Raw genomic sequence first — 14119 nt, 5'->3', positions numbered from 1 at the left:
CAGCGTCCATCCTAAGAATCACAACCTCAACACTAATTACTTTCAGCTTCTCTGCACATGGCATCCTCTAGAACAGTAGTCTGCCCCCCCCCCCAAAAAAAAATCCCCAAAACCACTTGAAAGTTGCTGAGGGTCTTCGCAGACCACTTCATAATTTTTCTGCCTGTTGTAACAACTGTAATGTGCTGTGCCCAATGCTATATGATTTGTAACTGTGCTTTTACTCACATATCACAGGGTACCTGAATGAAGCTTGCAGACCACTTGTGGTCCACAGACAATGATTTGGGAATCCTTGCTCTACAAATCTGTGCCCCTACAAATGATGTTGGGACTACATGGCCAATGGAAATTTCACTCCAACAACATCTGGAGGGCCACAGCTTCCCCACCCTTGCTCTTAAAAAAAAGGGTTGAAATTTTCAATTACTAGTAATCAGTGCTTTTTGTCTAGAAAAATAGGTGCTGGTACTCACAATGAAGCTATTACAGTTAAGTGCCACACTTTTTAACAACAACAAAAAGAGGTGCCAGTACTACGTACCAAACAAAACATTCCTTACACAGATATCACCAAATACCCAACTGGATAAATCTACATATGTAACTGAAACAAGCCCAAAATATAAACATGCTAAAACAACAACACCTATTTCACTATCTGTCTGTGAACTATTACCTCTGAAAAAATTACCAGACAAAGCTAAAGCCAATAGGGCACACCACCACTTGACCTCTTCCTAATGCACTGTTCAATGCCTTCAACAGATGCTTATTTCATATGAAATCCTCCTGATACAGTGATGATTGAGAATTTGAAGGTCACATTAAAAATAAACAGTAGAGCTGAACTCTCCTGTAAAAACAATGGAGTAACTTGGCTGAATAATTTTGTTCAGTGCTGCAACACAGATTCCAATAGTCACACCAAAACTACTGCTGCAGCTCAGAAGCCAAGTATTTTCCCGTGACAATGGCCATCAGAACACAAAGTTAAGATAAATAACCAAAGAAACCAGAATGTTGAACTCTGGAAAATTCCATGTATATAGAATACCAGGAAACGGGGGCAAGTACTGACCAGCTTTAAACAGCAAGGCTTTGCTCTCCAAGCAGGACCCTTTTTCATGCAGCCTCAGGACTGTTTCACGTCCATATTTTATCAACATGAGACAACTTTGGCAGTTACCTTTTGGTGGAGATGCACGTGCCCCAATGTGCACCTAGAACACCATCACCTTCTATCTCAAAATTGGGACTTGCTGAGCATCTATTGAACCTTACAAGGAATGTGATAAACCTCCCTGACCTAAAAGTGCCGTCAAGTCTATCTGAGGTAAAAGTATCGCTGTGTAAATTGTTTTGTTTTAGTAAATTTTACCTAATTCATATTTAATGTCTCAAAGCAACAAGAGCATTACAACTGTAAGCACACTTTGTAGGAATAAAGGTTTTTTAATAGTCATGCTTTCAAATATGTATTTCAATGAGTAAAAACAGGGGTGCTTTGTCTACCTGTCTGTGACTCATCTGCCACTGAGCTTGCTCAGTTCTTCCCAACGACAAGAAATCACACAAGCAAACCAAGCCCCGCAAAAGATAGTCTAAGAGAACACTAGCCTTTGAAAGGGGTTGGGGATGTAGGAGCTACTCTCATCCCCCTTCCTTTTGTCTGTCACAGAAGCTCAAGACAAGAAGAATGAGATATGGAGACATGAAAAAAACTTTAGCTGAAAGAAAGGAGCAGATAGGGAAGATTTTGCTTGGGCATTTTATTAATATTTTAAATAGTCATCTATGGAAGATATGAAGTTTAGCAGCTAGGTTTAGAGACTGCCATAGTTCCTTATCTCAAAGGCAAGGCACAAGCCAAGAGGCAGAGCATGTTATAGAATGAGAAACATGAAAGCTGGATGCATTAACAGAGTCATACTTTTGACTCCTTACTCAGAAGCAAGCCCCTATTATGATCAACAGAACTTTCTCCCTATTTTAGGATTTCAGCCGAATATATTTATAGTCTTCCCTTTACACATTCAAAAAGGCCCAACGTGGCAAAAATTTGCACACCAACCAATGCAACAATTTTTAAAAACCTTTCTAAAAACAGCCACCAGGAACAGTTCACACAGGTTGGTATCCAGTCATTATCAAGGAGAGCTTCACATGGCTGAAAGTTACATTGTATAAATAGGCCCTTTGCCTAACAAGCACCCAGGTTAATTCTTGTCCCTGGCATATCACACATTATGAATCACTAGCCTTTCACCACAACAGTAATGTCAACTGCTGTCAATATTAAAACAAAATTGCTAATTCTTCGCTTGTCAAAACAAACATGCAAATCACTTACAGTCTTCCCACTTTATAAGCTTCCCACTGTGGCCCTTTGTATTAGACAAGTTGTGCACCCTGGTTCTCCAGTATCTGAGGAGCAACACAGTCTAGAGATCTACATATACAGGCTTTGTGTGAAAGTGCATATGAGGTATGGAAAATAATGCCCCAAATAGGAATGCCTATCAATTATATAAAATGCCAACTTACTCAAGACTGGTACATTTTAAGTGTACAGCTGTTCTAGCATAACTGTCTCCTGATAGTTACAAAACAGAAGGTCTTAGCAGTAAGAGCTCTTTACGCTTGAGGGGAGACCCTCTTAACAAGATAAATGATGATGGTCAAAGTATGTACAAGCTTTCGTTATACCAGACCTCTGAACTGTTGCTTCAAATCCAATAAATTAACTCAAGACATTCACTTCCATACAAGTTAACCTTAGTTTTGTCTTGCCTATTACTTTCTCTCTTATTTACTGGAACCAAAGAGCAATCAATATTTCTGTATCTCCATAGGGTACATGGCAAAGAACATAAGGCTAACTCTTTACCAGTACTGCAAACTGAAAGTCTATTGCACTTTGACAGAATAACTTAATATTGCTTTTAATGATGCAAAAAAAAGGACACATTGCCCAATACAAACCTCCAGGAAGGTAAGATTCACTCGCCGTGTCGTCACCATCATCCCCATCTTCATCATCACGGCTCAGCAAGTTGTTGACTGCAAGATTTACATCAAGATTTGTCCGCTGGAGCTCTCTGATAATTACACTCCTAGATTTTCCTTGTAAAACAACTTGTGCCTATACAAAATAGAATGCATTTTAATCAATGTAACATGTTACACCACCCCAGGTAATTTTCATCAACAGAAACAAACATTTCTGGAGTAGTAGAAGTCAACAATATACTCCATATAAGCAGATATCATGTTTAACTGGAAAAGGTAAACAGGCTGATTTTGGATAATGCTAGTAAGTAATGTGAAGTCTCAGTAACTTCTGGCTGTGGAGCAGTTTATAAATCTGTAAAAATAAAGACCTTTTGTTTATTTCTATTCTTTGCTGCTTAAACATTCCTTCGCTCCACTCCACAGGCTACTTTTAAAGAGGCTACCGATGTTCCTTTTTGGGGACATCCTTAATAATAACTTTTTATACCCAGTCTTCCAGAAACAAGCCTCCAGCAAAGACATGGATTCACGCCATCCTCGCCTCAAAGCTCATGGCACACAGTGTGTATATATATGGATGATTCAGGACTCCTCTCTAAGTAGGTGAAAGGAGTGAGATTCTGACCCCTGCCAAGCCAAACCTTTGCAGCCCCTTGCCAGGAGAATGGGCATACTAACAGCAGCTGTTTATTTACTTTCATATCATGCTAGACAGGTAACAAATGTGAGAACATGGTCCAGAATTTGGAAGAATCATCTCCTACCACATGAAACATTTGCTCAAATTGCCAAGGGAGGCCCTTCTGCTCATGTAGCTTCAGAGGTGAGGCTGGCTGGGGCGCAAGGAAGTGAGTTCACCATAGCAGTGCCCAGAATAAAAACTTATGCAACATTTGGGGGGGAAACTGTGGTTCAGGGAGGCTTTTGGTCTAAGAGGCTGGAGATATTTCATCTGACATATTTTTACCTGACACATTATTTATTTTGGATATTTGCTGTTTGGTTTTTTAAAGTATGATTATATAGTAGTTTATTTTTGATGATGTATGTCATCTCAGTAACTTGGTACAGATACGGCAAGGATAAATATCCTGCCAGATAAAAATGATTTTCAGGGACTGTTGTGCTTCTCTTTTTCTTAGCTATATTGAATATGTCAGCCAGCGTGTGTCATATAGCACAAAGTCTGCCTCTTATAAATATTCTAAAACTAAGAAATTAGAAAAGCGATTATCAATTTACAAGGAAGATGTGAATTTACCATTACAGAATATTAGTTAACAACTTAATGTGAATAAAATCAAAGTGTTCTGGTGCCCAGGTGGGGGTGGAGGAAGAGACCAATAGAAAGAAAGCGTAAAAATAATACAAACGTGTGCAGTGTCTGAAGAAATTTACCCATGGGCGTTATAGGAAACAGAACGTAATCTCAGAGCAATTACCAATTATCCCTGGGAGTCCAGGGCCAATTAAACTAGCCTCAAAGGCCTGAACAACAAGCTCCATCATCTTCACACAATACTAAAGAAATACTAACCAACTAACCTACTTTTAAAATGACTGCTAACCCTCATGTCAACGGAAATTGTTCCTTCTCAATAATCTGTAGTCTGCCTGCTAATCTTTAGAGAATAGTCAACACAAATGTTTTTTTCAAATGTTCGAACAATAAGTGACTTGCATTATGGGTGGTGTTTATTTCTTTATTTACTGAAATTTGGGCCAGGTGTTTTTCAAAGGCTGACTCAAAATATTTCAGGACCACAAACCAAAATGTGCTCACAGTCAACCTTAGCTTTACATGAATCTGATGCAGATACTCTGCCTTTTCTCATGTTTCCAAACATTGTGAACGTCTAAGGGCACAGAAGCATTCCATCTTCCTCCAATATATACACACACATATGTAAGAAACTTGCAAAATAAAGAAATAAAGAAATAAGCAAGCATCTCCCAGTTACTCATTTTCCACAAATTTGAAATATTTCATCACAAGAAAGATTCATACCTGTGAAATGAGTTCTTCTGGAATAACAGACGCTGGAATCACTGGCTGGGGCTGACTACCCAAGAGCCCAGAGCCTCTATCACGTCCTGTTCGAATAACTCGCGTTTGCCTCCTGGAATCTCTAGCTCCAGCGGATGATCTACCAGAGGATCCTCCTCCGCTTCCTCCGACACCCGAGCTCCAGCGACTCCTGAGGAATTTTAAAAACGGCAATAGATTTATGTGTTTGAGCTATTTTACAAGCTATCATGTATCTGAATTTAACTGTTGACTACAGTACACTAGCCATGTGATTCACTAGCCTTTTAAAATGAAGCTTGATACAATGGCATCTTTTCTGTACATGCTTGATACAATGGCATCTTTTCTGTACAGCAGTTTTGCAAATGCAATTTCTTTAAAAGACTCCAAAGAACATAAATTCACAAGCTAGTTTGCATTAAGATGAACTTCTTTACTTTCAGCTTTTATTTTTATTCTACATTCCAGGCAACTTCTGAAATTATTAACAATGAAGTCATTGCATACATGTGCAAAAGATCAATATGCTTATGTTTTCATATCCAAGAGCCATACGTTCTGAGTTACAGAATCAGACTGCTACACTACAAATAACTAAAACAGAACTCCCCCTATTAAATATGACATTTTCTATGTAAAATGTTTAAATACTACCACATCTTAATGGCCATATATTGGTTAAAATTATAAATTGCTTCAGAAATAGTAATCCTTCCAGTAAATATCTCCTTTGGAAGAAAGGGCACAATATAAATATCTTTACCAATAATAAGAGGTAATTTATTTTGAAATATTTGTATTAGTGGAAATGTAGGATATTATTTATGCTTTTTTTTCTTTTTCTAGGCTGAAGATAGGGCTTCTTTTGATATAATGTTTTATTAACTAAATACACTTGGCACACTCCAAATGTGAGGCTGTTCAGATATCTTGAAATTGAAGTAATGAACTATTCTTGAGAAGATACTAACAATTGTTGCTGATGTGATACAAATGCAGCAGGTTTAACTAGAAATCCTCTGTTTACTTCTAAATCATGCTAGCTTTCTTCAACAACATAAATAACAAATATGTCCGAATACAGGTCATGACACACATGGAGATATTTTTCCTACAAATGTTTTAATTTGTATTTTTAATTTTAGTCCCGTACTACAAAGCAGATTCATGCGACATTTTGAGTCAATTATGTTCCCCTAAAATGAAGTCATTGTTATTCAGGGGGGGGGGGGGAGAATCTAAAAGGACTACCCACAGTAGCAGACATGTTTTTATTACGGTTAAAGTAAATTAGATTGCTTGCAATTATAGATTTAACATTCCAAACTTAACCGCTTAATAGCATTTTTCCAAAAAGCTAGCTAACTACTTCTGCATTTCGGTGGTCTTATACATACGGGAGACAATGTTATGTGTAGCCACACATAACCAAGTGCAAACAGATGGTAGCCTCAACCCTATCAAAACTTACCCAAGGGTGTTGCCTGCCAGTCTGCCCAGAGTTTCAGAACCAGACAGAAACCATGGGGAATCACTAGTTCTGCCTGGCCTGGATGTCCTTCCTGCCCCTGAGCCACTGCTCAACTTTGAACTGAAAGTAAAAGATGGTAGATCAGTCACAATACAATCCCAAATGGGTTACGAACAAAGCCTGGAATCCCAGGTTTAAATTATCAGGGACTTAGTCTGGTAACACACCAGCTTAAGCAACACCCTTGGGGAATCTTCCATACTTAGCTGCAGTATGTGATGCTCTAATATGAAAAAAGAAAAGGCATGTGAAGCATGCCTAATGAATTTGGTGGTTGACAAAATGATGTCCTACTAAAAAACAACAACAACTCAGTGTCAGGAATTATGGTAAGATTGTGAAGTATCTATATAAATGAATGAATATGCATTAGATTATAAATTAATATAATCGTGAGTTAATGTAATGCCCAAAAACCTGTTTAAACCAAACATTAAACATATCTGATAATAGTTCCCAAAAAATTAATTTTGAGTCAAGTAATAACAATGTAGAGCCAGAAAACATACCCTAGCAAGTGGTAAATATGTAAAAATGTAATCTCAACCTTGAGCGATTACTGAAATAAATGATCTGAAGTAACTCGTTATGGCACCTATATTTAGGATTGTAAGATTCCGATCTCATCATTTAATATAAAATAAGTCATTAGACTGGCCTTAATTTTGCTAAGGTCTGTACAGCCGTTACCAGTTTGCTAAAGCAAGACACCCGAAATATGGTTCTCCCACCTCCCACCTCCCGTTTCCATTTTCAATTCCGTTGGCGGTTCAGAATCAAAATACCAGGAGAAATTTGTTAGATACTTCTTAAATACACAAGAAAAGTAGTCCTTACCCATCATTATTATCAGGTTTACCCAATTCCAATCTGTCTGGCTGAACTAAAAAGCCAATCCTGCAGACTCTACCATCCTAGATTTAAAAGAGAGAGTGTCCAATATTGAAACAATACTAAACTTTAATTATGTAAAAAACTAAAAGTTTTCAGCTGTGGGTCAAGTTGGTCTAATTGAGATTGGGAAAACTATATTTAACTATATGAATTAAGTATCAGCACAATATTTTTGTCAAACATATTTTGAACAAATTACCTCAAGGAGAAATGCAGCATGATTTGGTCCCACCACACACTGTTTAATAGTGGCCTGCTCCAATACATTCAAAGGGGGGTGGCTGAAAACAGAAAGCAAGCATGGGTAACATTTTTAAAGACTCCTTAACTCTGAGAAATAAACCAAGTGGCATATGGAATGTATAATGAATATAGCTGTAACATCTGAAACTGATTAAAGATGAACATTAGTTGCAGCAACCCAATGTATTTTCAGCCATAAGACAAAAAAAGAACAAAATGTTAAAAGCCACCAGGGAACATTATACTATATTTCAATAATGTATTTTCCAATACATATATTTAGGAAGCGGTGTTCCCCAAGTTCTATTTTCTGACAATAGCTGTGAAATATACAGCAGCAGCCAGTTTTAACCCGCCTATGCACTTCAATTCATTTAAGTGCTAAACTCATTTTTAATGCTAAACTCCAATTATTATTATCATCATCACCAATACTGATTTACTAATCACCTTCTAAACAACCGTCTTAGGTGATTTATACATAATTAAAAACAGTTAAGAACAGAAAAACAGACATTTAAAACAAGACACAAAAAAACCCAAGATCAAATAATTAATTTGGATACCAATGAAATACAAAACCACATCCACATGGCACTTTGACCATCACAAGTACATCAGGAGCTCTTCCTTTCTGCATTGACTTGGGCAACAAGACTTATGTAGTTAGGCAAGTAGCGAAACTAATGTAGAGACAAAGTTACTAATTCTGGAAATGGTGAATATGAACACTGAACAACTAAGTAGCTTTATCCAACCTCAAGTCCTCCAATTTTGTTGGACTACAGTTCCCATCATTCCTTATCACTGGCCAGGAATGATGGGTGCCATAGTCCAACAATATTCTGGAGGACCCAAAGTTGGGGAAGGTTGCCCTAAAGTTACTCTTCCTTTGAAGTTATAGCCTTTAACGCTATCTCACCTGTTTAAATTGTATTTGTTGAGTTTCTCTGAAACTTCCCTTAACCTGCAAGAGAAAACAAAGGATCTTTTAGCATTAATAAGTTTCAGTCAAAGAAACACATTTCTGACCAAAATTTACTTTGGCTATTAATATATCTATTTATAATGATACAACAAATGCTCATGGTGAGTGAAACCCCAGAACCAGATTAGTAGCTGAGATTTCCAGTCGTCAAGAGACAGGTTCAGTTATGAATATTGTTCTAATTCTCTTCTATTTATATTCCACTGATTTTCTGTCATGCAACCCAATACATGCGATTCCAATGCAATCACTCATCCAGGTACTGAACAGAGCCAGATATGCTTAGCGTCAGCAAGGTACTGTGGTACCTTGGTTTACAACCATAATCTGTTCCGGAGGTCCAGTTGTAAACCAAAACAGCTTGTAACCCAAGGCGCGCTTTCGCCAATGGGGCCTCCCCAAAAAACGGGTTGTAATCCAAAAAAAAGGGACACACACTTCCAGGTTTGATGTAGTTGTAATCCAAAACAGCTGTAATCCAAAACAGTTGCAAACCAAGGTAGAGGCCTCATGTGGCTTCAGACCATGACCTTCACAAATGCATAAATAGCATTTGGTTAGCAGCTTTAAAAATGGACTCATCTACAAGGGTTGCCGAGCACCCCTTTATGTCGCCACTCTCCTAGCCAACATATTCTTTGCTCTTCTAGCTCTAGCACTCCATTATCTGTAGTTCTCCTGTGCCTCAAACTCTGCCCTCTTGCAGTGCCGGGTATCTGTCTGATGCCAACCTGACCTCCTTCAAATTCCTCCTCAAAGTCCACCTTTTGCATGAATTCTTTGTCAAAATCCCTTAGCTGCCATACTACTAAACTCAAGTACATACAACTGAAACAAGTGCATGTTCTTCCCATTTACTTTTACTTTGTCGTCGTCGTCCCTCACTTTCTGTGATAAACTTAGAGTGGTTTTAGAAGGGAGCCTGTCGTATTGTACTTTATAAAGCACAATATAAATTCAAAGAATTTTATAAACAAGACAATATAAGAGCTGAACCATGGATATTTTCTGTTTTCTTCATTATGCACTGGTCTTCTTGCATAAGTAACTTCAAACACACCTTGAAACACACGATTTGCAAGGAGGTAAAGCATGTATAATGTACCCATCTTTCTTTTGGTTTGATCACACGATACACCAGCCTTTGCCAACTTGGTAGCCTCCAGGTGAGTGTTAGAAACTCAGATATATAAGCTGAACACCAAATGGCTCCTTAAGGTAAAAAGGTAAAGGTAAAGAACTCCTGGACAGTTCAGTCCAGCCGAATTCGACTATGGGGTAAAGCACTCATCTCTGCTTTCAGTTCAAGGGAGCCAGCGTTGGTCTGCAGACAGCTTTCCAGGTCATGTGGCCAGCATGACTAAACCGCTTCTGGCACAATGGGACACCGTGACTGGTGCCAGAGTGCAGGGAAACACTGTTTATCTTCCTGCCGTAGTGGCACCTATTCATCTACTCGCGCTGGTATGCTTTCGAACTGGTAGGTTGGCAGGAGCTGGGACACCCACATGACCTTAAACCAGGGTTACAGTCACTAAAATGGGGTGCCTAGTTGTCATTTGGGGGCCAGGCAGCTTGACAGTCATATTTTTCAATACAACTTTTTGGTTCCTGAAATTCACTCTGATGCTGCAGATAAAATATAATGGATAGGATGTGCTGCTAGTGTGTGAAAACAGCCAAGATCCAAGGATCCCCAGGCATGGGCCTCTAGATGGTGGAGACATCAGGTGCCATCGTCACTTGGTCGCAAATGGCCAATAGCCAGGTGCAAAATGCACCTGGTGAATTGCAAACACTGTTTTAGATTACAATTCCCATTGGCCCCAGCTGGAACAGCTGTGCACAAATGCATTCAGCCTCATTTTATGTATGCCCCTCCTTACCTACTTGGGCCAACCATACTGCTAACGTGTCTTCCTGTTCAGTAGCAAGTGCCCTGCCACTGGGAAATGAGCAGTTGTCTTACAACAGCCTTCTAGCCAGGGTGGGGCAAATGAGTGTACCATCACCCAGAGTTCCGCTTTTTTCCCACTCCATTCCAAGGATATATGTTTTTGAAAGAGAGAAAAATTTTAAATTTGTGACATAACAATTGACAGCCTCTATTTAAAGAATGAAAGCTCATTTTAACGACAGGAGCAATTTAAGACAGGACTTCTGGAAAAACGCACTGAAGAAAGCAGGATGAGTACACAACAAAAGCCACATTTAGAAAAGCCCCCAAAGACTTTCCCTGACTGAGGGTAGATTCTTCATGATCACAATAACCCTTTAATTAAGTGATCCTGCAGAAAAACAGCCCCTACAGTAATTTAACTCAAAGAGATCAATATTTAAATTTGTATTATGGGCTAAAGTTACATTCCACTGCTTGGATTTTCCTTTGCTCTGTTTTTCAGCTTTAGTTGTGTTGTCTACCCAGCCAGCAATCAAGAAGAATGTTTGAGTGCTTGTTGTAAGAAGTGAGGGTTAGTTTATTCTGCAGTTATTATGATGAGCAGAGGAGGGCTGGGCGCTTATTGCAAAAAGGTGAAATAATGAGGCAACCTAAAGCGAGCTAAAATACATCTACCCCAAGTAATTCTTCAGTCCTTTAAAGAACTCACTATACTCAAAATCATAATGGTTATTTTTTTCTTCTTTTTCTTGTGATGCTAGAAGGCAAAGGATGAAAACAAGCCTAGAGGAATAAAAACACTGCTGTGCAATCTACAGTTGGCTGGCTGGCTGGTTTTGCTGTAAGAGGCCTAATTTCTGATTTTCCCAGTACGTGCAGCTCAGTATGAGGCCTTTCCAAGGTTTCTGGGAAGAAATATCAACCCAGCAACCAGTAAAAAAAATATCCAATGGATTTCTACAATTAGTTTCCAATCAGCTTCCAATGTTAGCCTTTTAGTCCTTTATATAGCAAACAGTAAACAAAAGATCCTTGACCGTCCAACAGAAAGGAAGATCTATGGAAAAGTTTGTTTTTCATATGGAATCTAAAGCTGAGACACCTAATCCAGCATTAAAGCTAAGCTCACTGCCATGCCCAAAGTAGCTCAGTTCATGAAGAATCAGCTGAAAGAAGACTGTAGCTATTGGCAAAGTCAAGCTTTTGAGCCTGGTTATGCATATTTTTATTTGATTTTTTTATTCATTAGATGAATATACTACTCTTCTTAATAAGATCTCAAGGCGGTTCATTTGTCGTCAGCACCACTCCACACAAGTTTTTACTGTACTTTCTAAGTTATAGCATAAACTATTCTATTTTGTTTTACACCTTTTCATAGCCTTGTTCACTGTATCCATAACATCCTTAGAATCTAATAATAATAATAATAATAATAATAATAATAATAATTTATTATTTATACCCCGCCCATCTGGCTGAGTTTCCCCAGCCACTCTGGGCGGCTCCCAATCAAGTGTTAAAAACAGTACAGTGTTACATATTAAAAACTTCCCTAAACAGGGCTGCCTTAAGATGTCTTCTGAATGTCAGGTAATTGTTTATCTCTTTGACATCTGATGGGAGGGCGTTCCACAGGGCAGGCGCCACTACCGAGAAGGCCCTCTGTCTGGTTCCCTGTAGCCTCTCTTCTCGCAATGAGGGAACCGTCAGAAGGCCCTCGGCGCTGGATCTCAGTGTCCGGGCTGAACGATGGGGGTGGAGACGCTCCTTCAGGTATACAGGACCGAGGCTGTTTAGGGCTTTAAAGGTCAGCACCAACACTGAATCGTGCTCGGAAACGTACTGGGAGCCAATGCAGATCTCTCAGAACCGGTGTTATGTGGTCCCGGCGGCCACTCCCAGTCACCAGTCTAACTGCCACATTCTGGATTAATTGCAGTTTCCGGGTCACCTTCAAAGGTAGCCCCACGTAGAGCGCGTTGCAGTAGTCCAAGCGTGAGATAACTAGAGCATGCACCACTCTGGCGAGACAGTTCACGGGCAGGTAGGGTCTTAGTCTGCGTACCAGGTGGAGCTGGTAGACAGCTGCCCTGGAGAGTTAACCTGCGCCTCCATGGACAGCTGTGAGTCCAAAATGACTCCCAGGCTGTGCACCTGGTCCTTCAGGGGCACAGTTACCCCATTCAAGACCAGGGAATCCCCCCCCCACACCCGCTCCCTGTCCCCCCAAAACAGTACTTCTGTCTTGTCAGGATTCAACCTCAATCTGTTAGCTGCCATCCATCCTCCAACCGCCTCCAGGCACTCACACAGGACCTTCACCGACCTTCATAGAATGGGAAGAGACTCCAAGGACCATCTAGTCCAGGCTTCCTCAGCCTCAGCCCTCCAGATGTTTTGAGACTACAACTCCCATCATCCCTGGCGACTGGTCCTCCTACTAGCTAGGGATCATGGGAGTTGTAGATCAAAAACATCTGGAGGGCCGAGTTTGAGGAAGCCTGATCTAGTCCAACCCCCTGCAATGCAGGAATCTTTCGCCCAATAACCCACAACCCTGAGATTAAGAGTCTAATGCTGACTGAGCTATCCCTCAGGTCAAACCAAAGATATGCCAGTCATCTAATTCCTGGTGTTCACACTAAATGCTCTGTTAACATGACCTTTACATATCCAATTATGTAAGTTAACCTGCTTTCTCACTGCCTTTTCCTTCCTTTGAACTGGCCCTCATCTCTTCTCCATCCGTGAAGAAGCAGGATCGGCTAGCACTATGCCCCTCCAAAACACCCCACCTCGAAATGTGGCTGCCCCACCTAACAAGGAAAGCTGGCTACGAGGCTGCCCTACACGCATCTGCATCATCAGCACTGCTCTCGTGAGGCAACACTACCAGTCCAAGAAAGCCATTTACACCAAGCGTGCCACCTAAGGCAATGTGAAGACAATTTTCAAGGTTATTTAGTTTGAGAAGGCAAACTCTCCCAGTGCAAACTACTTGGGAAGGGATATTATTATGCCATGGCTGGGCCTCAAGCAGTCTGGCTAGACATATTCCAGACTCCAGGCTAATAAAGTTAGCCACTGCTGCAACAGGCAATGACTGCAAGTGTTTTAGTATTTTCCACGATGTGGATTACATTTGTGCTTCATGTTTTTGTGTCACTGTTTCCCCCCCCCCCTTTCTGTTCTGTGCACATATAGGGTAAGCCCCCTCACAAAACAGGCTCCTGTACTTGTACTCTGAAACACCTGCCTTACATAAGAAGTGAAGGGAAATCAGAAGTGGAGCGGTTAAGATGAATTGCAATTAGATCAAAAATACATTTCACTGGTAATACATTTCTCTCTGTGTTCATTTCAACAATACAATTGCTAAGCTTCCAACAAGGTGATCTCACGATGAGAAGGGGAAGACTGTGATTCACTAAAGGTTAGGAAATAAAACCACCAAGAAGAAGAGTAGCCTTGTTTAAAAAAGCAAAAAAGGTAAAGGACCCCTGGACGGTTAAGTCC

The 14119-nt window shown here is 40.0% G+C and overlaps 1 protein-coding gene across 9 annotated transcripts in view; it reads right to left on the bottom strand.

Annotated features, from left to right (window-relative positions):
* Positions 1-14119, bottom strand: part of UBR5 (ubiquitin protein ligase E3 component n-recognin 5) — a 69481-nt gene that overhangs the window by 50042 nt on the left and 5320 nt on the right. For 8 of the 9 annotated variants that reach the window (XM_028736355.2, XM_028736359.2, XM_028736358.2 and 5 more), the window contains exons 2-7: positions 8635-8679; positions 7669-7750; positions 7413-7489; positions 6516-6635; positions 5024-5213; positions 2986-3145 (exon numbers count right to left, since the gene is read on the bottom strand). In XM_028736355.2, the coding sequence (XP_028592188.1) occupies positions 2986-3145; positions 5024-5213; positions 6516-6635; positions 7413-7489; positions 7669-7750; positions 8635-8679 (674 nt within the window). The remainder of the gene's footprint in view (positions 1-2985; positions 3146-5023; positions 5214-6515; positions 6636-7412; positions 7490-7668; positions 7751-8634; positions 8680-14119) is intronic. The other variant, XM_077932810.1, reaches the window with a different exon arrangement.

Source organism: Podarcis muralis, chromosome 8, assembly GCF_964188315.1.
Source record: "Podarcis muralis chromosome 8, rPodMur119.hap1.1, whole genome shotgun sequence".
Lineage (NCBI taxonomy): Eukaryota > Metazoa > Chordata > Lepidosauria > Squamata > Lacertidae > Podarcis > Podarcis muralis.
Note: the sequence above shows the minus strand (reverse complement) of the source record. Positions and strands in the feature narration are given on the sequence as shown.